This window comes from Cibotium barometz, chromosome 55 (genome assembly GCF_041138505.1).
Source record: "Cibotium barometz isolate CiBa-2024 chromosome 55, ASM4113850v1, whole genome shotgun sequence".
Taxonomy (NCBI): Eukaryota; Viridiplantae; Streptophyta; class Polypodiopsida; order Cyatheales; family Cibotiaceae; genus Cibotium; species Cibotium barometz.
In genome coordinates this window covers 5,928,795-5,951,882 of record NC_141100.1, presented here as the reverse complement: position 1 = coordinate 5,951,882, position 23,088 = coordinate 5,928,795, and the positions used below count along the sequence as shown (strand labels likewise).

Here is a 23,088-nt window from a genome sequence, read left to right as displayed (position 1 = left end):
TGAATAAATCTGCCATGTTGTCATGTGTAGGCACATAGACCAAGCTGATCTCTCCTACAGAGTGTCTTTCCCTGACATAGCGGTAATGCACCTCAATGTGCTTAGTGCGAGCATAAAACATTGGGTTCCTCGCAACTGCTAATGCGCTCTGGCTGTCAGTGAAAATCGTAGTGCTAGACGACTGTCCAACACCCAAATCAGCCATAAAACGTCTGAGCCACACACTCAACCGTAGCTGTAAAAGCTGTCCTATACTCAGCTTCACAGCTAGAAGTGGCCACTGTAGGCTGCTTCTTACTGAGCCATGATATACATGAATCACCAAGGCGAAAGCAAAACCCACTAGTAGACACTCGTGTGTCATAACATCTAGCCCAATCTGAATCACTGAAAGCATGCAGTTGTGACTCACCCCCCTTTGAATAAAATAATCCAAAATACTGAGTGCCCTGTAAATAGCGGAAAACCCACTTAATAGCCTGCCAATGCTTTGTACCTAGGCTATACATAAATCTGCTCAACTATAAGACCGCATACTGTATATCTGGCCTCTTGTTGCACACAAAAAGAAGGGATCCAACAGCCTCCTGATACAAACTAGCATCAAAAGAGTCTCATGCATCTTGAAGACTAAGTCGAGTACCTGTCTCCATAGGTGTAGCCACAAGTTTACAGTCTTCAAGATTAAACCTCTTCAATAGCTTTTGTATATATTTAAACTGCAACATAACAATACCATCATTATGCTGCATAAACTGAATCCCCAAATAGCAATGCCAGGATCCCAAATCTAATATCTCAAACGATGATTGCAAATCAGCCATAAAGGCTGAAATCTGATCTATATCGGATCCCGTGAGCAGCATGTCATCAACATATAGAACAATGACCAAAAATGTATCCTTACTCCTCTTCACATAGAGGATTCTCTCTATTGGACTGTTGCAAAAATCATTTGCAACCAGGTATGCATGAATCTTCTCATACCATGCTCTAGGAGCTTGCTTGAGGCCATAAAGAGCCTTTTTCAATCTGCATACTTTAGACTCTTCTCCTTTCACAGCGAAACCAAGAGGCTGCGATAACACACCTCCTCATGTAAATCACCATTCAAGAATGCAATCTTAATGTCCAACTGATGTACATTCCACCCATGATGTACTGCCAAAGCAATGAGACACCTAATGATAGTCATACGAGATGTGGGTACAAAGGTCTCATCATAATCAATGCCCTTTTGTTGGGCATACCCCTTTGCAACAAGTCTGGCCTTGTAGCGATCAATGCTACTATCTGCTTTGCGTTTTAACTTGTAAACCCACTTAGTACCAGTGGCCTTGTTGCCATGAGGTAGATATATCAAATACCAGGTGTCATTCTTGAGTATAGATTTATACTCATCCTCCATAGCATGCATCCAATGATCATCATCCTGTCTTCCTCAAAGGAAACAGGTTCCTCCTCATTACATAAAGTAGAAATGAGAACATGATCCACATGAGAATAATCTGCATGATGAGAACTTGCACGAGTTCTGCTAGGTAAAGGAGCTGCCAACTTGCTACCCCTTGATGTCTCCACAAGCCATTTCAGCATACGCCTAGATTCTTCTATGGCTGCTCTCTCCTCATCCACTACATCCTCAATAATTGCCTTATCAAAAGGCTGATTTTGCACCTACAAAGGCTGAATTTCAGCCCTTGGTTGAGCATTCAATTGCTCTACATATGACTGCCCTCCATTAAACAAAGGTAGGAGCGAATCAAACATGTCCTGTGAGCATACATTCTGCTGTTTTTTGCATGAAAGTATGGGCTGAACTGAGTTTTCCACAAAAACAACATCTCTACTTACCAAAATCCGCTTTTAGACTGGATAGTCTATATCCCTTGCTTTTTGAACTGTATCCCACAAATATGCATTTAACTGCCTTATCATCAAGCTTACTGCGTTGTTGCTCAAGCACAAGAGCATAAGCAAGACAACCAAAAAACACGCAAATGAGCCACAAAAGGCTTCTTGCCATGCCAAGCTTCATAAGAAGTTTTAGACTGCAAGACCTTGGCAGGGCATTTGTTCAACACACAGTTTGCGCAAATAGTTGCCCCTAACCAAAAACCATGAGGTAAATCTTGGGCTTTCACCATACATCGTGCCATCTCCATGAGAGACCTGTTCTTCCTCTCAATCACACCATTTTACTTAGGTGTGTATGGTACTATACATTGATGCATTATGCCTTTTTCAGCCATATATGCATGAAATTCCTTGGACATATACTCCCTCCCCTCAATTTGAACGAAGGGTACCAACTTTACATTCACATGCATTTTCAGCCATGGTTACAAAGTGCCTAAAGCACATAAAAACCTCTGACTTCTGCTTTGATGGATAAACCCAACTATATCTGGAGTAATCATCAATAAAAGTGACGAAGTAGAGATATCCCCCAATAGATGGTGTCCTCATAGGACCACATACGTCACTATGCATAAGCTGTAATTTCTTAACAGCTCTCACAGATCCATCCTTTGGAAATGATGCCCGATGCATTTTACCAAGAATACACCCCACATACATGTCTAGCAAGGGTCTCAAGAGTTGGCAACTCAGACACCATATCATGTCTTTGAAGGCGTAACAAACTGCCATAATTCAAATAGCCAAATCGTACATGCCATAATTCTGCATCACTCATAGCACGAGTCGCAGAGACTCAGCAAGCATCACGCTACAACTTCTCAAATCATCCATCTTGTATAGGCCATGAAACAAGATACCGGTGATGATGATAGAATAACCGTCATTTCTATCCTGAACTGTACATCTATTATCCACAAATTTCACCATCAAGCCTGGCAAGGCTAAGGCTGAAACTGACAGCAAGTTCTTCTTAATGCCTAGCACATATAAAACTTTAGAAAGAGTAAATGTGCCCCCATTTGCAACAGTGAGCACAACTCTACCAACTCCTTTGACAGGATATAAAGAACCATTTGCACATGTGACGGTTCCTGCACTTGGGACAGATTCCAGAGATAAGAACAATTTTTTTTGTGAAGTAATGTGCTTACTAGCACCACTGTCAAAGTACCAAGCATCTAATTCTGCCACTAACATGCATACACCGTGAACAGAAGGGTCATAACTACAATGTACAGTCCATGCTCAATCATCTTGAGCAAAACTTACAGATTTCTTCTTCTCTGCACATGGTGCAGATATATCAACCACAGCCATACCCGATTCTTTCTTTTTCTCCTTCTCTAGCCTTTTCTTGCACTCATTTATGTAGTGCCTTGGTTTTGACTTATAGCCACCATGCGCGAAGAAGCTTTACCTTTGCCTTTCTGACTGCCAACAAAAGCTTGGTCACCAACTCGCATAACAGTTCTGTTTTGCCTAGATTGCTCTTCTTGCAAGAGTATTAAAACCAGCTCATCAAATGTAAGGGCATTTGGATTTCTCTTCATTATGAGTCTAAGGGTAGAAGCAAAACTCTGATAAGAATCCGGCAATGCATTGAGAACTGTGGATACCAATGTACTATCAGAGGATATATCTCATCCACACTAGCGAGCTACTCCTTAAAATCTTTGATCTTAGTCAAGAAGCTATCCATTGAGTCTCCCTCATTCATGTGCTCAGACTCCAACTGTTTGCGCAGATATGCAACACGTGCTTCATTACGCACCTAGCATAATGCAGCAAGTGCATCCCATGCCTGTTTTGAAGTCTTACATGACCGAATATGAGGAATAATGCTTCGCTTCACAGAAAGTGCAAGCAATGCATATGCCTATGCATCTCTTCCATCCCATCTCGTTTGAGGAACAGTGGGAGGTACTGGTGGTGCATGTGGAGGAGCCATATCTGTATCAGATTCTGCTTTAGATGTACCTGCAGCACCTGGTTCCACTGGTAGTTGTGAAACAAGACGAGTTTCACTATCACTGACCACATTCCAAAGGCCTTTAGCAACCAATACATGCCTCATCATATAGGACCACAATGGGTAGTTAGTCCCATCAAGTTTGTCCTCAACAAACAACATGTTGAATACATCACTACTACCAGCCATGACTGTCTACCAAATGCAAAATCTTTCAACACACTGCAAGTACTCAGTATTCAGTGAATGCAACCCCGAATGGCTGCCAACTGAATATATAACCTGCGAAGTGTATAAAAAAAAACATAGAGTAGAGAATAGAGTGTTACTCGCGAAAGTATGATGGTCGATGTTGTTGAAGACACTGTAGATGCTGTTGCACACCAAATCTTTGCCAATGCACAGCCCAAACACCCAAAATCAAGCAAAACCAATCCAAAATGACGTCTCTCCAGAACGTGCAGAAACCTTGCGGTACCCAAAACGCGCCCGAACCACGCCACGGACCCCGAAAACTTTGTATACTTTGTATACACCACACTACAGTATATATCTTCTTCTCCTAAGAGGATATCTCAATCGGAGACAAAAAAAAACAGGGTCGTGAGGAGAGAGGCAGACTACTAGATCAAGTGTCAAGGAAGCTAACTGTGATACCAATTGTTGGAATTAGGGTTAGGGTTGCAACAATGCACACACACAAGATAGAGAAGCTTGAGAGCACACAAACTCACTAGATTAGAATGAACAAATGTGTGCCAGATACAAAAGATAAGTACACATCCCAAAATGAGTAGATAAGAGGGTGTACATACGCAAGGGAAAAAAAACCTCCTAGTGAGGAAAAAATTACCTCGACGGTCCTAAGTGTGTTCACACACATCACTACCGTATAATGCTACACTGCACTAGCTCCATCTACGCCATTTGTGGCTGAGTTTTTGGGAATCCTGCTCTTCTGCACCTCTTCAGAACCCTTGCATCTCTCCCATCGACGCCCTCTAATGCCCCTCCTTTGCTCCAGCTCACCGTGAGCCAACCTGCAGAGCCTTTTCCTGCCTACTTCTAGTGTTTGTACGCTCTGCATACACCTTCAAAATGAATTGGACCACTTCATCAAGCATCTAACTTATGGGCAAGTTCTCAGAATTGGGTTTCCCACATGGCAGACCAACACACAGTTACTCTTGATGCAGGAAAGAATATGGGAGATTGTCTCCGACAATTAGAGTGCTCCTCTGGTCGAGAGACCGGAGTTAAAAACATGGAGGCAACACCATCAACGGGCAATCGCCATCATCGGCCTCGACTTGCAGATTGACTCATATATCATGACGACTTTAAATCGACAGCCAACCAAATCTGGAGCAAGTTGAAGATATGTTTGGAAACAAAATCACTAATTCCAAAGTATTTTTGAAGCTTAAATTTTATGAAACAGTGAAGAATTAAGTAACCATCTTGCAAAGTTCTACTCATTAGTTCAACAGCTCACTAGCTTGAAGTGTAAGCCTGATGATGAAGATAATTACAAAAAGTATTCAAGATGTTACTCAATTCCAACCATTATTGCACCAGCTTCAACGACATTCGAGGACATGGTAGCATTGCCTATTGAAAAAGACCGAAGAATCAAAGATGGCCAAGCATCTGGCAACAACCTCAAGAATAATAAGGTCTTTGCTAAAGCACAAAACTAGAGATCCAACCATAGTGGTTGAGTACTTCATGTATGGTGCGGTATGGTACATGTATGGTACAAGTACGCAAAGCATGCATCAGGATAAGTACTTTGAGTACATTCACTTTTTCAATTAGCATATATAATTATAATATTTATATTATAAATCACTTACGAGTTTATAATCCACCTACAAGGTGGTCAAGTATATGTAGGTACAGTATGAGATGATAGGTGTATGGTACGACTATGGTATGATGCACGTGAGGATACTTTAGTTATGTAAAGAGTTAAAAAAGTATAGAACCTGGTTAGTAAATTTGGTTTAAAACCTATATAAAGAATGAACGATCAAGCAGTCACAACTAACATGAAATGGACAATCATCAATGACACAAATATAAGTATGAAAATAAGGAAGCTATAAATGTCAAGACCCAGTACAAGCTGAAATATAAATAGATTCTTGTGGTTATGAGTCCATTGAAAAGAAAAATTGAGGGAGCATGCAATTGGGAGCAGTTGGGGGCTAGGAAAAAGGGAGTGAGAAACATGAATAGGGGTTTGAAGAGTCGATATCAAGCAAAGATGGCACACATATAGGATACAAAGTGAAAATCAATCAATTAACAAGTAATTCTTTTTAAAGTACGGGTATCCCTACCTCGGTCTAAAACCCTAACCAGAGACACTCTGTAGACTGTGACCATGGCACGAGAGGTGACGAATGGTGAGTCTTGCTCTGAGGTAGCATGGATGGGGTAGGTGGTAGCATCTTTTCTTGCGTAAGGGTCTCACCACCTTCGCTCTGAAAGGAGGGATTGTTGGGTATCCGGAGTCTCACATGTGTGAACAGCCCTTGTATGTGTCTGTAAATACTCACTTATGCCAGTGAGTAAGTGCGTGTGAACAACCTCTTCTAGCCAGTTATGTGTGTATGTGATAAGCAGTGATGTCATGGGCATCTTACCATGTGTCATTGCCCGTGTGTATTGTGTCAAAAGATAAGGCTCTAAAAGCCTATAAAAGCATTGTACTCTTTGAAGCTTTTAACATCAATCAAAGTATCTTTGAGTCGTGCAATCATTGTGCCTGTCTTTAGAGTTTGTTACATCTCTCACACTCTCTCTACTACACACACCACCATGGATCTGTTTAAGCCTCCATAGTTGTTGGCTCTCCAAACCCTAACTACCACAAGACCCCGAATCACGGGCTGTTTTTCTCAAAAAAAGAGTAGCTCTAAAGGCGAGTAGCAGATGACCTCACACCCGTGCAAGTGGAGCACAGAAAAGCTCGAATGGTCCAAGTCATGGAAGCCCACCGAGCAAGGAAGTGGGCAGTTTACCACATGGGAAGGGTCATAACCACAGACAAACGCTCCGCATGACGACCCGTGGTCTATGGGACCGTAAACAAAATTCACATGGCTGTATGGAATTGCGATGGAACTCTACGGTCCGATCCGGGAGGTTTTGCAAAGACGTTCACAAGGAGAGATATCATCTTTCACACAAAGATTCACCCCAAATCCCTAAAGGAGAGCTACCCAAGGTGTCTCGATATGCTTGGGAGTCAACCTTCAAAGAGCAAACACGCACCACCGGGGGGGGGGGGGGGGGGGTGTCGAGGAATAGCATGCTTGTTTCAGTTTCATATGCACACAATGCTCACCTTGATTTAATGGGATGATGAGGCCCAGTTTATGTGGATGCGTTTAGCCAAGCCTGGATTGAGATTGATGTACATTGCAATAAGCTACTTCCCACCCGATTTTGCATGTGCCTTGGCGCCGAAAGGTGAGTCCCCATATACACCATTGTTTGCAGGGACAGCCTTACTTGCTTCCCACATAGTGGAGGTTCTAGCACAGTGGATTACCTCATGGGGTCTCCTAATCTCATACCACATACCCATTTTTTACCATCTCCCCAGACCCCCACCCCTATAGAAGCCGACCACACTTACCTCTCATTCACCGTCTTATGCCCTGCTTTACCTCCCCCACTAGTTCCCCCAGTTTCTACTTTAACTCGTATCCATTTTCACCACATGATCTAGACCACATTTATGAGGATCACCTCTCCCGCCATATTTCAGCCCTTGACATCTCCCTCCCAATATCCACAATCACATCCAAACTTTCACCCATCATTCATGACTCTGCCCATGCCAACTCTCCCTACACCACATGCTCTTCAACCAATTTATCAAAGGGCTCTCAACCCCAAAATGGTGGTAGGATAAGGAATGCAAAGCCACCAGGCTCTGCCTCCTATGCGGGAGAGAACATGGCATGATGGCACGTGAGATTAAAAAAAATCTTCCATCAACTCACTCGTAGGAAGAAGTGTGCGTTTCTTCCTGGACGAGAACAAGAGTTATACTCACTCTTCTTGAGCAATGATAACTCAAACACGCGGCACATTCTCCAGGAAAAAAGAACCCCCACACCCATCGCAAACCCTAGCCTTTGGGAGGTCTATGCACGATAGCTTTATGATGTGCCGGATCAGCCATACCCCAGATGACACATCACCCGACCCACATCGTCTTTCCCCTTTAATGCTTCAATGCCACCAATGTCACTCGAGCACTAAAAAGTTGCATAATGGGAGAGCAAAAGATCATGAAGATCAAACGAGAGCTGGAGCTCCCCAACATTCATGCACTAACATCCCCGCAGCACCCCCCCCCCCCGCATCCCCCATTCCCTGTGTGCAACCCCCCACCTTCGCCACCTACTGCCCCGTTGTCTCCCACCTCCCCTCCTTCGCTGCCTCCTTCCCAACTTCCTCCCGCCTTCCCCTCCTTCGCCGCCTCCTCGCTGCCTCTACCTTCACATTGCCTGTCTGTCCCTTGCACCTCCCCTTTAGCTGCCCCCCTTCCACTTTCTTCCCGCCAGTGCACCTAACACACACCCATTGAGCGCCCCCCCCCCAGCTGGTTGACCCCCCCCCCCCCCTCTCTCTCTCTCTCTCTCTCTCTCTCTCTCTCTCTCTCTCTCTCTCTCTCTCTCGTGCGCCCCTCGCTCTTCCATCTCCCCCCACATCCCCCCCGTCTCTGCCCTACCCTAATCTTTGGGGTTTTTTATCCTTGGCAAGTTTCGGCATCTTCTCGTCTTCAATCCCCAGGAGGACTCCATGGCAGCCGCTTTGTAATCCCCGACTGAGGCCACTGTCCATTGCCTCTACTGCTTTTCCGAAGAGCATCTCCTACCCTCCTCGCTTCAACAGTTTCCTCTTTGGAGGCCTCTACCTTGGTAGGCAAGATTCAGTTCAGGAATTTGTTACAAGCAAGCCTTCTCAGCACGCCTGGAAAGATCAGTCATTCATCCTCTCGGGTGTGGCTACTACCAGGTTGAGTTCAATTCACAGGCAGCTTCGGACAGAGTCATGCAGATGAGCCCCGTCACATTGCGTATGGCCCATGCCTTCTTTGTGAGGTGGCAGCACGGCTACGACCTGACATCTGATCCTTTGGCTGGCATCTCAGGCTTTCCTATGACAATCTGCTTTCCAAGTCTTAGGAAGGAATACCTTCCTCTCCTTCCAGTGATAGGTTGTCAGTGCACACCCGTGCAATGGCTAATCTTCAGCCTTGATTAGGACAGCAATTAAGACAGCATTTGGAGCATCATCCTCATCCTCATCCTTAGCACCACCACCACCACCATCACCATCACCATCACCATCAGTAGCATCATCATCATGAGGGCATGAGAACCCAGTCAGCAGCCATCAGAGGTATCCAGCCAGCAGTCGGCAGCCATCAAGGGGACCTAGGCAAGCAGGCAGCCAGAAACAGTGTGAAGGACAGCAGTGTGGGCAAGCATTGAATGAAGCGCAGCATTTACAGGATTTATTTCATGAAATTTTGTCCAAGAGCTGGTCAGCCGACCAGCAACCTTAGCATATATATAAGCATAAAGCAGCATTTGCATCATTCATTCATCAAATCATTTGCAGAAGTAGAATTCAGCATAGGGGCCAAAGGTCACCCCTTTGGGAAAAGACCAAGGGCCTAATTCATGTACCCACATACAGTCGCCTTTTTGTACCGTATAATAAGGAAAACTCTGACACCAACTCTCTCTCTTCTCTCTCCTCTATCTTAATCATGTTTAATGATGGAACCAGCCACCCCCCCCCCCCAAATAGTGCTAGAAATCTCCTGCGAGGTACCTATGAGACGGACTCATAAAGGGTGATGATGCTCCAAACCATGTGAGATGGGACTCCTATCTCTTGTAGACAGAGTAGGAGGCGGGCTCGGGGTGCAGTATCAAAAGCTTTGTGGAAATCCACAAATCCACAAAGCAGCAGTAAATCCTTTGATGTTGTGCTCTACTCTCCTCGATGATGGCATGGAGGGTGAACATGTGGTCAAGGGTAGAGTAGCTTCTCTGAAAGCCTACGTGTCTTGAGGCTTGCATCCCTGTCTCTCTACAAATGACTTGCATCTTTGTCTCTCTGCAAATGAAGTGAGCTCCACCTCTAGCACCGATCCAGAGTTTGGCCACTGTGTGGCCAGTATGGCTCGTCCTGTAATTAATAGGATCAAGTGGATCTCCGGCCTTGAGGATGGGGCTGATGGTGTTAACGGACCAAGAGGGTGGAAATCCTTCACAAATGGCACTATTGAATATGTAGGCTAGGAGGGGCACCAAGGTATCATCGGCATGTGAGATGTGTACTTGTGGCAGTGAGTCCCTCATGGTCTTGGGCTCGCCCATTACATAGTCTATGGCAGTGTAGTTAGGAAACGCGTTTCATTCCCTAAAAGAAACATTGAAACGTTTCCTTCTGGGAAATGCGTTTCTTTCACACGTTTTTTAAACATTTTCTTTCCCCCAAAATCCAACGTCAACATCAGGCAACGAGTTGTTCGATAACATTTTCTCTGGTTTCCGTGCGCCGCCTTCCCCTCCTCGTCACCAACGAATACGAGCGCTGCCCGGCCTGCCCCAAACCTCCACGTTTCCTCCCTCGGGTCGCGTGTCTACAGCCAGGTGTGTTTTTTTATCAATCTTGCTTGCTAATTTTAGCCAATTTGGGGCAAGATGGAGATGCTCCAAAATGGGTGTTTTCTTCACAGAGACCCCATTAAGCCTCCAATGTTTGCCTTAGACTTTGCCCAAGGGTCATAAGCAGCTATGTAATCCATTACATGGCTGATTTTTGTCAATTGAAGTGTTTTGAAGATTGGGGGTTTCTCTACAGGCACACTCCTTCAACAAAATGCCTCGCACAAGAGATGATATGTGGACCCATGTGATCGAATCGGCCTCCTACAAGGGTGGAGGTGCTTCCAAATGGCAATGCAAGTATTGTGGTTTGCAGTCCGGTGGCAGCATAGACCGGGTGAAGGCCCATTTCACAGGTTTAGCGGGAAGGGAGTTAGCTCTTGTCCACTTGTGCCGGATGCTATCAAGGCATCATTACAAGAGTGAAAGAGAGCCAAATTATTAGGCCAAATGAAGTTACCGACAGAATAGGAGAGGAATGAAGATGAGGAGGAAGATGTGGATGTGTCAGCTACAAGTAGTACAAGTGTATCCAAGAAACAAAAGGTTTCAGAAGGCAGCTTTGCACCACAGGCACAAAGGACTCCCATCCCCATTGCCAAGGCCTTGCAAAGAGGGAGCATCAAAGCCAGTCTACAGATGCAAGCAAAGCAAGAGGCCACCCGAGAGCTGACAAAGCTCTTCATACAATGTGCTTTGTCTTTCAATATTGTGCGCACCTGTGATATGTGAGGGATGAAGACCGTAGTAATCACAACCTTAGTCTATACTTAACTGCACTTAATGATGTTTAAGAGACAAACAGATATGTGTCAATGCAATGCAGCTATATTAGATGAATGAATGATGTTACAATGAGATCCAAGTGGATCTGTACTGCTGAATATGCTGCCTATATGCTGAATATGCGGGATGAACTGCTGTCCACTCTTTCCCTTGTCTCCTGGGAAGGAAACGCTGAAGGGAGCTTTGGGAACAGATGCTGAGTGCTGATGGAATGATGAAACGCAGACCTGAATGGCTGAACTGAGCTGAATGATGCTGCGTTTTGCTGAAAATGAAGGCTGATGCTGATGCGTTACTGGTTATGCTGCTGATGGTGATGCGTTAACTGCAACTACTGCTGATGATGATGGCTGAACTGCAACTACTGCTGATGATGAGCCTGAAACGCTGATGATCCAGATGAGGATGCGCTTCACTGATTGGCTTATGATGACTGAATGCAAAGGCGCCTGAATATATAAGGGTGAGAGGGGCTGGTCGGCCAGATGGGCTGCAGTCGGCCAGTACCTATCTCCCATAAAATATCAATAAAGTACCATAAATGGTAGTCGGCTGCCTCATAAATGATGTCATACTGATACCAATGTGACATGTGAGAGGTTAAGGTTGCCAGGTATCCACCCAGCAACAGTTTAGCAGCGGGGAATGTCACGTGCACACCATTCAGGTGTACAGTGACATGGCATCATTTTATGGCATCATTAGCATCATCAGGTTTATCAGGTATTTTACAAGCATTTAAGGCATTTTTCAGGCATTTATGAGGCAGCCGACTAGCATTATTGGTATTTTATGGGAGATATGAGCCTTACAGTACTGGCCGACTGCATTCATGCTAGCCAACCAGCCCTCTCACCCATATATATATAGGCGCCTCTCCATTCAGCAAAGCAAGTCCATCATTCAGCATTCCAGGCTCATCATAGAAGCATTCAGCCCAGTGTGCTCCAACGCATCTCCTCCAGGAAGCTTTGGGAGCAGCATTCACAGCCAACGCATCAGCATATGCAGTAACGCATCATCATCAGCATCATCTTCAGCAAACGCATCATCATCAGCCCTCAGATCTGCAAACGCATCTGCGTTTCATCATCAGGTCAGCATTCAGCATCTGTTCCAAAGCCTCCCTTCAGCGTTTCCTTCCCAGAAGACAAGGGAAAGATAGTGGACAGCAGTTCATTCAGTTCATTCAGCATATTCAGCATATAGGCAGCATATTCAGCAGTATAGATCCATTTGGACCTCATTGTAACCGCATTCATTCATCTAATATAGCTGCATTGCATTGACACATATTTGTCTATCTCTTAAACATCATTAAGTGCAGTTTATCTAGACTAAGGTTGTGATTACTACGGTCTTAACCTCTCACATGTCACATTGGTATCAGAGCGTTACAAGGTAACCAGCCTTAGAGCATGTTCTGTTCATCAGTCATTCAATCAGACATCATTTTTATCGCTTCCGCACAGTTAAACCCAGTTCTCAAAATTTTGCAAGCCACCCTTAAGGGATTTTCCCTTAGGTCTACATCAGTAACCCATCCATCTGCATTCTTGCACAGCATATAGGGTTGCACATGGCTTGCATAGCAGACATCTTAGCAGTCAGTCTTGCATACATGTTGCCCATGAACTCTCAGGGAAGAATGACATCCATCATCAAAGGAGGACATAAGTTTTGGGCTTCAACTGGCAGCAGCAGGGAGTTTCTCTTCCACAGAAGACGGAAGTTTGCTCCAACATCGCCTCAGGAGGTTCCGAGCTTCAGGTACGACGGAGATGGTAGGTGAAAGGTTTCCAAAGGCAGGTCAAGGGTGACTCAAGTATTTGCCATTCAGTTCCCGCAGTACATGGAGTCTTGGCTCAAAGGATTTCACTCCTGGAGACGGCCTCAGTCCCGGCAGCAGAAGACAGAAGGGGGCAGTGGTTCGGAGGAGAGGGATCCCAGAGGAGTCGAAGGTTGCCAGGTATCCACCCAGCAACAGTGTAGCAGCGGGGAATGTCACGTGCACACCATTCAGGTGTACAGTGACATGGCATCATTTTATGGCATCATTAGCATCATCAGGTTTATCAGGTATTTTACAAGCATTTAAGGCATTTTTCAGGCATTTATGAGGCAGCCGACTAGCATTATTGGTATTTTATGGGAGATATGAGCCTTACAGTACTGGCCGACTGCATTCATGCTGGCCGACCAGCCCTCTCACCCATATATATATAGGCGCCTCTCCATTCAGCAAAGCAAGTCCATCATTCAGCATTCCAGGCTCATCATAGAAGCATTCAGTCCAGTGTGCTCCAACGCATCTCCTCCAGGAAGCTTTGGGAGCAGCATTCACAGCCAACGCATCAGCATATGCAGTAACGCATCATCATCAACATCATCTTCAGCAAACGCATCATCATCAGCCCTCAGATCTGCAAACGCATTTGCGTTTCATCATCAGGTTTGCCAAAGCCTCCCTTCAGCGTTTCCTTCCCAGGAGACAAGGGAAAGATAGTGGACAGCAGTTCATTCAGTTCATTCAGCATATTCAGCATATAGGCAGCATATTCAGCAGTATAGATCCATTTGGATCTCATTGTAACCGCATTCATTCATCTAATATAGCTCCATTGCATTGACACAGGTTAACTACTGTGAGGTGGGTTGGAGGGAGGGGGGAGTAAATACATCCAATAAAGCATCTAGCTCCAACCGGTACCAATGACTAGGTGTAGGATGTCATAAATCGGGTTAAGGGGCAAGATATCTCCCAATCTGTGCTAGATCAATCTGGGGTCTATCCTCTCTGCTATGTCTCCTCAAGATCTCATCAATCTCTGTCTGGTGGAGACCTGGGGGCGAGGGCTAGGTGAGCGGGGGCATCTCCTGGATCACAGCTCTCTCGCTTGGGCTGATGTCACTCCTCTGGTAGTAGATGTAGATATAGTGCGTCTCCGAGTGACCCGGGTTTGGACCGAAGGAGCTGTGGAGGATGTCCCACCACTCAGTGGCTGAAAGAAGGTAGTGATCCGTGTCTGAGATGTATCCCTCTGCTGTGGGAGCTGCTGTAATAGCCGCTCTCTATGACGTCGTAACTCCATCAAAAATCCCCCCCAAGCACCTCTCATCATGAAACCGCATAACTCTGCGGGGGCTCTAAACCTCGCCACCTGCTCGCTGATAGTCCTGGAGCCCATATAGGGGATGCATACATCAAGGGTCGTGTGACCATGGTATCAAAAGGCCATCCCTTTGTACGGGGCTCCTGAAAATGCGCCTAGTGACATTGCCTCTCAAGTAAAGCTAAAGCTACATACCCTCTGGCTAGAAGGTGAAGATGTTGTCTGCAATACTCCGATCCTAAACAAAACCAATCTGTGTACCATGAATCTAGTTGGGGAGAAAGGCTGCAATCTCCGGCTCATGGCCTTGGGTCTGTGTACCATGAATCTAGTCGGGGAGAAAGGGCTGCAATCTACTCTGTTGTAGGCTTTCTCGAAGCCGAGAAGGAGCATTAATTAGATCGTGCTGTCGCATCCTAGCTGGCGTGGTCGGCTCCCAAAAGGTGAAGATGTCTGGAATACTCCGACCTGACCAAAACCAGTCTGTGTACCATGAATCTAGTCAGGGAGATGGTAAGGCTGCAATCTCCGGCTCATGGCCTTGGCCAGAATTTTGTAGGCAGTCCCTAAGATGGTGATGGGTCTCCATTGCCAAATCTCCAATCTGTCACTCCTTGGGAATCAAGTGAATCAAACCCTCGGACAACCTCTCCAACATGGCTCCTGTAACCATTATCTTGTTGAAGGCAGCCCGTAGGATGCCTTCCATGAGATCCCAGTGCCACATAAATAAACAAGTTGGAAGACCGTCCTCTTCCAGGCATTTGTCCCTAGGTAATGCTATCATAGACTCCACCAACTGCTCCTCTTGCTGACCTCGGTAAGGGTGGCAACCAATTGACTCTCAATCCACGGGCTATCTAGTGCACTCTCCTAAAGCCGCTGTAGAGAGATAAGACCCTTGCGAATACTCCTCTCCTACTCTCGGAAGCCAGCCAATCTGCTCAACGCTGCCTCCTGTAAAAGACTGCTAGTCTCGCCAAGGCTTGCGTCCAGAACTCCTGCGGCTGCTCCTTAGTGAAAATCCAACCTCTCCCAAATCCCCCCATCTTGTTGGAGATCTTTGGGTCCTGAATGAGGCTATCTGGAATCGGGGTATCTGTTTGTCCTATCTCCAGGGTTCATCCAAGGAGAGAATAACCAATGCGTGGTCGGAAAAAGTAGTGCCAACCAAAATGCTAATCATGCCGCCACGCCCACAAGCCAACTCATCAACATAGAACCGATCGAGTCTGGATAAGTTAGGGCCGGTGTTCCTCCTGTCAAATCTGGAGAAACACAGACTCCCGGGACTACACCCAAACTTTGGTGGAAGATGCCAAGGGTCTTGTCCCTTGAGAGCCAAGATCAACTCCTCCCATGCCAAGTACTATGTACTTGCTGTAGTAGCCATGCCACCTCCGAGTCTGTCATCGGTTGACTCTAGCATGTTAAAGTCCCCACTCATACACCAGAAATCTGCATGCTGCAAGTACTAACGGACTATACTCTAGAAGGTGGCTCTTCCTGCTACCATGTTCGGCATGTAGACATTCAGGAAGCCTACACAGTCCTCCCCTATCCTTATGGTCAACCATTCAGCCCGTCCAGTGATAATGGCACCTATGTCTACCACTGCCAGCAAAAGTTGCTCACTGACGAAAATGTGTACTCCACCCTATGTAGACAAGATGGATGAAAACAAGAACGGCACAGATGCAGGCAATGTGTGCGTAAACATAGAGATGATTTAATGAAAACGAATGACATGTGCCGGTCACACGCTCCCGTCTTAAGTATGAGGTATGGATTGGGTAGATCATGCAGCGCCAAGCGCAACGGATTTCTCACGCCTCACCCAAGGTTATCCAGTTAGACCTTCTCTACCACTACTCCCATTGCACATGGATCACACCTTCAAAGCTCCCTAGCTCCAATGGGCCTATTAATACTCATGGACACACTGTGCCCTTGCCATTGTCTAATCTCACCTAGGTTATGCTTAAAGTGTTGATGCTTGTTTTGCTAATCATTCTTGGTTTAGGCATTCATCTTGAGCATCTAATCATTTCTTAATAAGCTTCTATGCTTAGTGGTCCATGACATTTTGATTGGATCACTAAAGCTATTTTTTTCTATGTGAGTCAAGTTTAACAATTCGTATCAAAGCATCTTTTCTTGGGACTGCTTTGTTCATGAGTTGCATGCAGTAGTTTTGTGGGTTGATTGTTTGAATTCTTCTTTGTGACGAATCAACTTTGTGGGTTGCTTATTTTCCTTTCAAGTACAAGTGAATAGAGTGAAGATCAAGAGGAGAAGAAAGCACTTTGTGTGAGCAGCATATTCTCTACAATCTCTATGTGAGAGAGACGTCATTCTACGTGAGGTTCTTTTGGGGATAGAGAGAAAGAAAGAAAGAAAGAAAGTTGTATTAACGTCTTCAAAAGGCCAAAATGACCTATGAGACCAAAAGGTTACATCATATCCATGAGGTACATCATCCTCGGTACAAAATCGTAATAAAGAAAGATATTAAAAATCTAGAACTATAAAATCTGATCTAGGTACATGAGCAGAGAGCTCTCATATCACCCTAATACATCCCTCATGGGCCGTTCTGACATGGTGCTCAAGGTGGCAAAACTGAGTTGGCACGAGAAGGTCCTACGATGATGGGAGATGATTGCCCGGATCCTCCTGTGGTGGCATGGCCGTGGGCGAGGGCCATGGAGTCTGGGGCGTCGAGCTCTGCATAACTCAGTGGCTCTGTGGAGTGTCACACCTCTCGGCCGAGCTCCTACACTAGCCTGTGGTCCGCGTATGATGGGTGGATCGGCCCTCGGAGTACTGGTATGGAAGAAGTCGGTGAGAGCTCTCTATGCTGGTCCTTGAGCAAGTACAGCTGATCTGGATCTCACTAAGGACTCCCTGTGTCTACGGAGCTCTAGAAGAAAAAGTCCCAAGCATCTCTGATCCGGGAAGTCCATGATCCTAGAAAGTGGTCCGGACCCAACTCGGAAGAGGCAGTGGAACTCCCCCGAATCTCATAGTATATAGGGCATCGACACACGTAATGATCCTCTGTCACGAGCTCTGTGTGACAGAGCTGGCATATCCTGTCCTCTGGTGCGGCCGCCCTGGGCCCATATCTGGCAATCTCCACCACTCTCAACTGGTGGGACGAGGTGTGGATCTCGCCGATCGCACATCTCACCTGTCCATGTAGGGTGGGCGCATGATGAAACCATCCTCTGTCACGCATAGGAGGTGATCTCTGTAGAAGGCCATCTTTGTCCCCAGTGGACGACTAGGTGTACTCCATGTCCTCTGAGTATCCAGTCTGACAATGTCCTTCCTGATAACCCTATTCCACTCTATGTGGCTGAGAGGAAATTATAGGGCCTCTATGTTGTACTAGAACGGCGGGAGTGCCTCCATCTGCATACCGTGTGAATGCCAAACCAAGTGCCTACCTCTGCATACCAGCACTCTGTATCTCCCTCGAGTGTCAGTTGTCTCGAGGACTCCAAGGCTAGCCGGGGCTATCTATCTAGAGGAAGCTCCCATAGCCTATGCCAGTATGTCACTGTCTCGAATAGAGCCTCTGTCACTATCAGTGCAGCCCCCATCTCTACCTGCACAATCTCATGTGGCACTGATGGCTTACTCCTAATCATGCGCGAGATCATCGCCACTAGGGGCCTCTCCATCGGCTTCCACCCATCATATACCTCCTTTGTATCTGTCTCGGCCAGCTCTCTCCTCTGTCTCCTCCTGTGGTATAAGCTGGTACCCCAGATGGGGGCACCATACAGTAGTGCAGGTGTAAATAGAAAATCAAATAGCCAATTGTATCTGGATTCTGTGAGCATTGCCTCTCTAGCGAGCCAAGGGCTGAAGACCAAAGTGATACAATAATGTCCATGCCATATCTCATCATGGAACAGAAAATAAAATAGAAACAAAACAAAACTATCTCACTGGAGTGATACAAAACTGTCCATGGAAATCTCATCATGGAATACTAGGAACATGAAACATAGTTGGCATACCACTCTCCAAAATATCAAGCATGGGGCTAATAAGTATGGCCGAGAAGTCTCCCTCAGCTACATTACATGGAAAGGTAGCTCGATGGCGACGGAGCATGTCTTGTATCTGGAGCTGATGAGGGGATTGTGGCCGCCGTCCGGGGGCCCGTCCAGGGAGCCAGGGGCATCGAGCACATTGGAATGTGGAGGCCTGGTCCCAGGTAACTCCTCTAACCCCATGGGAGCCACCGGCAACAGCCAGATCTTGTCTTGTTTGTATGCAAGGATGTTGGGAGATCAAGTGGCAGTTTCAGTTGGTACCAAAGCCACTCGGGCATCGGCATGCAAGCAAGTATCATCTTAGTTTGTGTAGTGGAATGAGTCATGAAGATGATGCCTTTTGTCTGGTTCTTTACATGTCATGTTTGCATATGCTTTTTGTGCTGTACGGATTGGGTGCTATGCGCTGCCTTATCTGTAGCATTGAGGCTGTGGGCGCAAAGTTGTTGGGCTGGTTGTGGTTGCGTAGGATTTGGATACAGGCTGGTTACAGTCATCATGTGTGTGTTGGCATTCAGATAAGGGTGCCGCCTATGTGGCCGAGTGCTATGGGCCCAAGCTGTATGTGCGAAGCTGCACATTGTGAGACATGCCACGCTGGGTGCCGCCCTGTTCCTGTGCGTATGCCCCAAACACCCCTACAAAGGTGTTTCCAAACACCTTGGAGCCATGCACGTAAGCTCACCATCCACCATATGTCCCGTTGTCCATTTAGCTACCAACGCATGCCATAGGACCCACCATGTGTGCTCACACGCAAGAGATGTCCGCCTACCAATAGGTCCTGCCCATGGGCTTTTGACCGCCCACTGTTTGTTGTGTTATTTTGCACCGAGCCACTCCCCTTACGCCGAGAGCATGGCCGTCACCGTACTTACCATTACATGGGGATATTATGGAGTTCTCACGCCCCGGGGGGGGGGGGGGGGGGGGGGGGGGGGGGGGAGTCCTCTTGCTCAGGGACTTCAACGCCACGACAAGGAGTCACAAGGTCCCACTACTTGATCTGGATGACCCTATCAAACTACAGGAGCTGGACAACACTAACAACCCTGCCATAGCTCTTTCATAGCACCCCTAAGCCATGAGGCTAGGCCAACATGGCAACCATGTCCTACACGTGACTTACCACTGCCCACCCCTCTCAGGAGAGCCATGATGGCTACAACCAAGGTCAAGGCCTCCTTGGGTCATGGCAACTCACGTATATAGGCCTAGGGATCCCATAAGAGCATAAAAGCACACTTACTAACATTTATAGGCTTTCACACCATCCCACACCCATAAGTGCCCATAAGTCACTTATAACCTACACATCCATACACAACGGCCCATAGTCACAGGGGACGGAGGGGACGGACCCTTGGAACGGGGGGGCGCCGTCCCGGGAACACTGTGGGACGAGGACGGATGGACGTCCCCAGCTGGGCGTCCCTCACAAGGGACAGCGTTCCGGGGACGGATCCAAGAGGGGACGGTTGTGGGGGACGGCTGCATGGGAACGCCTGCAGGTTACTGTTTGGGCAATGGTCACATTTTTGACCTTTTCTTTTGGGCATTTGGGAGGGGCTTTTCATGGGCCTTTAGCCTTGGCCCATAGGCCTTGAGCCTTTGAGGCTTTGGGCCTTGGCCTCTCTCTTGCCTCCCTCCCTATAAGAAGACACACACACACACCCCCTCACACTTCAAGCTTTAGCTTCACACACACACACACACTCTCTCTCCCTCAAGCAACAAGCCTCAAGGGCCAAGGTCTCAAGTTTCAAGCTCTCACACAAGCAAGCTGTAGCCTCTCAAGACACACACTCTCCCTCACACACACTCTCTCTCAAGCTTCACACACACACACACACACACCCCCACCCATCCTCACACTCAAGTTCTCCCTCAACTTTCAAGGCTCAAGCCTCACTCTCTCTCTCTCTCTCTCTCTCTCTCTCTCTCTCTCTCAAGCTATCAAGTGACAAGGAGGCATCCATCATCCATGGCATCCTCCTCGTGGCAGTGGCTCTTCAAGTTCCAACTACCCGTAGAAGGACGACGGGATGGACATGGTGGGATGAGGTCAATCACACCCCATCCCCTCATGGAGGTGGTGCACAGCCATGGACATGCAAGCTTTGCCCGTATAGGCGAGTGGGTGGTACTAACAAAGTAATTTTTAAGTGCCGTTCCTACCCCCGTTCCCTACATATGGCCGTCCCCCGTTACCGTCCCCGTTCCCCGTCCCCCGTTACCGTCCCCCATCCCTTGTGACTATGCTACGGCCACCCTAGGCATAGAGCTAGCCTCAAATATACACGCTGAGGCCATAACAAGTGTGGAGTGAGGAGGCTTCTTGAAATTCCTCGAAGGAAGGGGAGTCCCCTTTGAAGTCCTCTTGGGGGAGGCCAAAGACTTAAGTCTCCACCCCCATCATCCTCCTATGAAACATCATGCCTAGTACATGGAGGCGACTTTGTACCTAGCCTTTTAAGGGCATTTTCTGTTGGCTAATACAAGGATCTTGTTTCTAGAAAAAAAAAAGAAAAAAAAAACGTCGTGCCTAGTGTCGCCCTAAAGTGAGCTTGATTGTGCACGCTCTAGCACACCTTGGCTGAGCTACGATACTGGAATCTCTTTTATATGTGTTGCACACATGATGGTACACCGAAGTCCACAACAGAATGTTAACGTGACAAACTAGACTACATTATAGCCATACTACTGCCCTCCCCTATAGCAATCTTTTCTCCCACATAGAAATGGACCTGAGCTGAATAACACTAACACAAACCCACTACATACAGCAGGGTACAAGGAAAACCACATGGATTCAACCGCTAAATCAAGGCATGTTCTGTATCAATCGAAAATCCCACTTGAGATGGGCATCATTCAAACAAAGCAAGCTACTAAAGATAATGCAAAAGAAAGTAAAGTTAGACACATGACTTACTCATTGTGTTCATAGAGAGATGCAGTTCTATTTCTTTTGCCTGATACCGACGCCATAGATACAAAGGAATTCCTTACTTCATATGAATGGTTGCCATTCTCAGCTTTCTTCTGACACTCGTGATAACCTGCTCTATGCCCAGAGGTTGAGTAGAATGATGAGTCAGACAACGTTTTGTAGCTATCAGACTTCCCATTATCACTCTGGCCTTTCGTATCACCAGGCAAATCATTATGTAAATTGCCCTTTTTGGTCGTTTTGATCTCTGCATTATCTGTTCCCTTGAAGACCGCAAGCTCGCTATCAAAAGCACCAGCTCTGCTGTTTTTATAGCCACTAGCCTGGTAGCCTGTCTGAGAAATGGGACTATGAACGTATCATTAACAGTATCAAACAAATAAATAGCATAAATTTGCTTTAAAATCAGCCTGCCAATACTTGCTTGAAAGATATATCAAGAATACAACACCTGTTTAGTTGTAGATGATTTACAAGCTGAGGTACTCTTACTATTCCCCACTAATCCACTACTTGTGATCTTTGCACCCGGTTCCTTTCTACTGAGACGTAACCCTGTGCCATAATACATTTGAAGAGGACCTCAATGCACCAGAATCCACTCCTCTTACATGTATAAACACACTAGACAACATAGCTTTCTAGTGACATCTAAACCTTCTCACGAAATAAGTGTAGAGGTGGTTCCCTCTCAAAAGGGTTACACTTAGAAAAGACACTGGCAATAAAAAGTGTGAGAATCCAGATGCCATACCAGTATCTCTATGAAAAAGCTGCTCACAATCGCTATGAGTCTTGAAAGCCTGTGCAGGATTATACTATTCTTAGAAAAAAGCCAAACTGCATAACTTGATATCATTTTCCAACTTCAACATATAGAAGCAACATAATAGGAATTCTGAGTGCAAAAGATCTGAATGTGCTATAATCACAAGGTGCATTGATGCAGTTAATGACGTTGCAATCTTGTAGGCACTCACTCTGCTATCTTATACTTGCCTTAGTAAAATCTATGTGGAATCCAAAAACAGCCCCCTATATGCCATATGATACTGCTCCTCACACCCGGTGATATTTTGACCCACAATTGGAAGGGATTTACGAAACTCAACTCTATGATGCCCTCCTCAACCAACACTAGAGACAGAATCTATTCAGCAAGCGACGATCTTTTCACATCACCCGAGGTCCGAAAGCGGATGTGTTGCAGGCCACCTTCCCTAAATAAATTCCACCAATCGGGTACCAATGCTGAATAAACAAGTAGGCAACGTCTTCACCGACCACATTGGCCATGCATGGAGTAAGCATAACAAATTTGCTAAATCTATCAACAATAGTTAAGCACTGAGTATTACGCTTACCCGGACTGGGAGACAGATTTGTGACAAAATCCATTGACATATCCTTCGGGAATGGGTAAAGGCTCTAACAACCCTATCTTCTTCCCACGAGGAGCTTTCACTTTCTAACAAACGTCACAGTGTTGCACATGAGTGAACACATCTCGCCTCATTCTTGGCCAATAATAATGCCTTTCTAGCTTCTCCAAAGTCCCTTGTGA

At 46.3% G+C, this 23,088-nt stretch overlaps 1 protein-coding gene across 7 annotated transcripts in view; it reads right to left on the bottom strand.

The window, feature by feature from the left end:
- Positions 1-23,088, bottom strand: part of LOC147607291 (uncharacterized) — a 48,472-nt gene that overhangs the window by 19,162 nt on the left and 6,222 nt on the right. For all 7 annotated transcript variants that reach the window (XM_086790735.1, XM_086790742.1, XM_086790741.1 and 4 more), the window contains exons 2-4: positions 22,279-22,327; positions 21,976-22,079; positions 21,507-21,859 (exon numbers count right to left, since the gene is read on the bottom strand). In XM_086790735.1, coding sequence (XP_086646861.1) covers positions 21,507-21,859; positions 21,976-22,079; positions 22,279-22,327 — 506 coding nt within the window. The remainder of the gene's footprint in view (positions 1-21,506; positions 21,860-21,975; positions 22,080-22,278; positions 22,328-23,088) is intronic.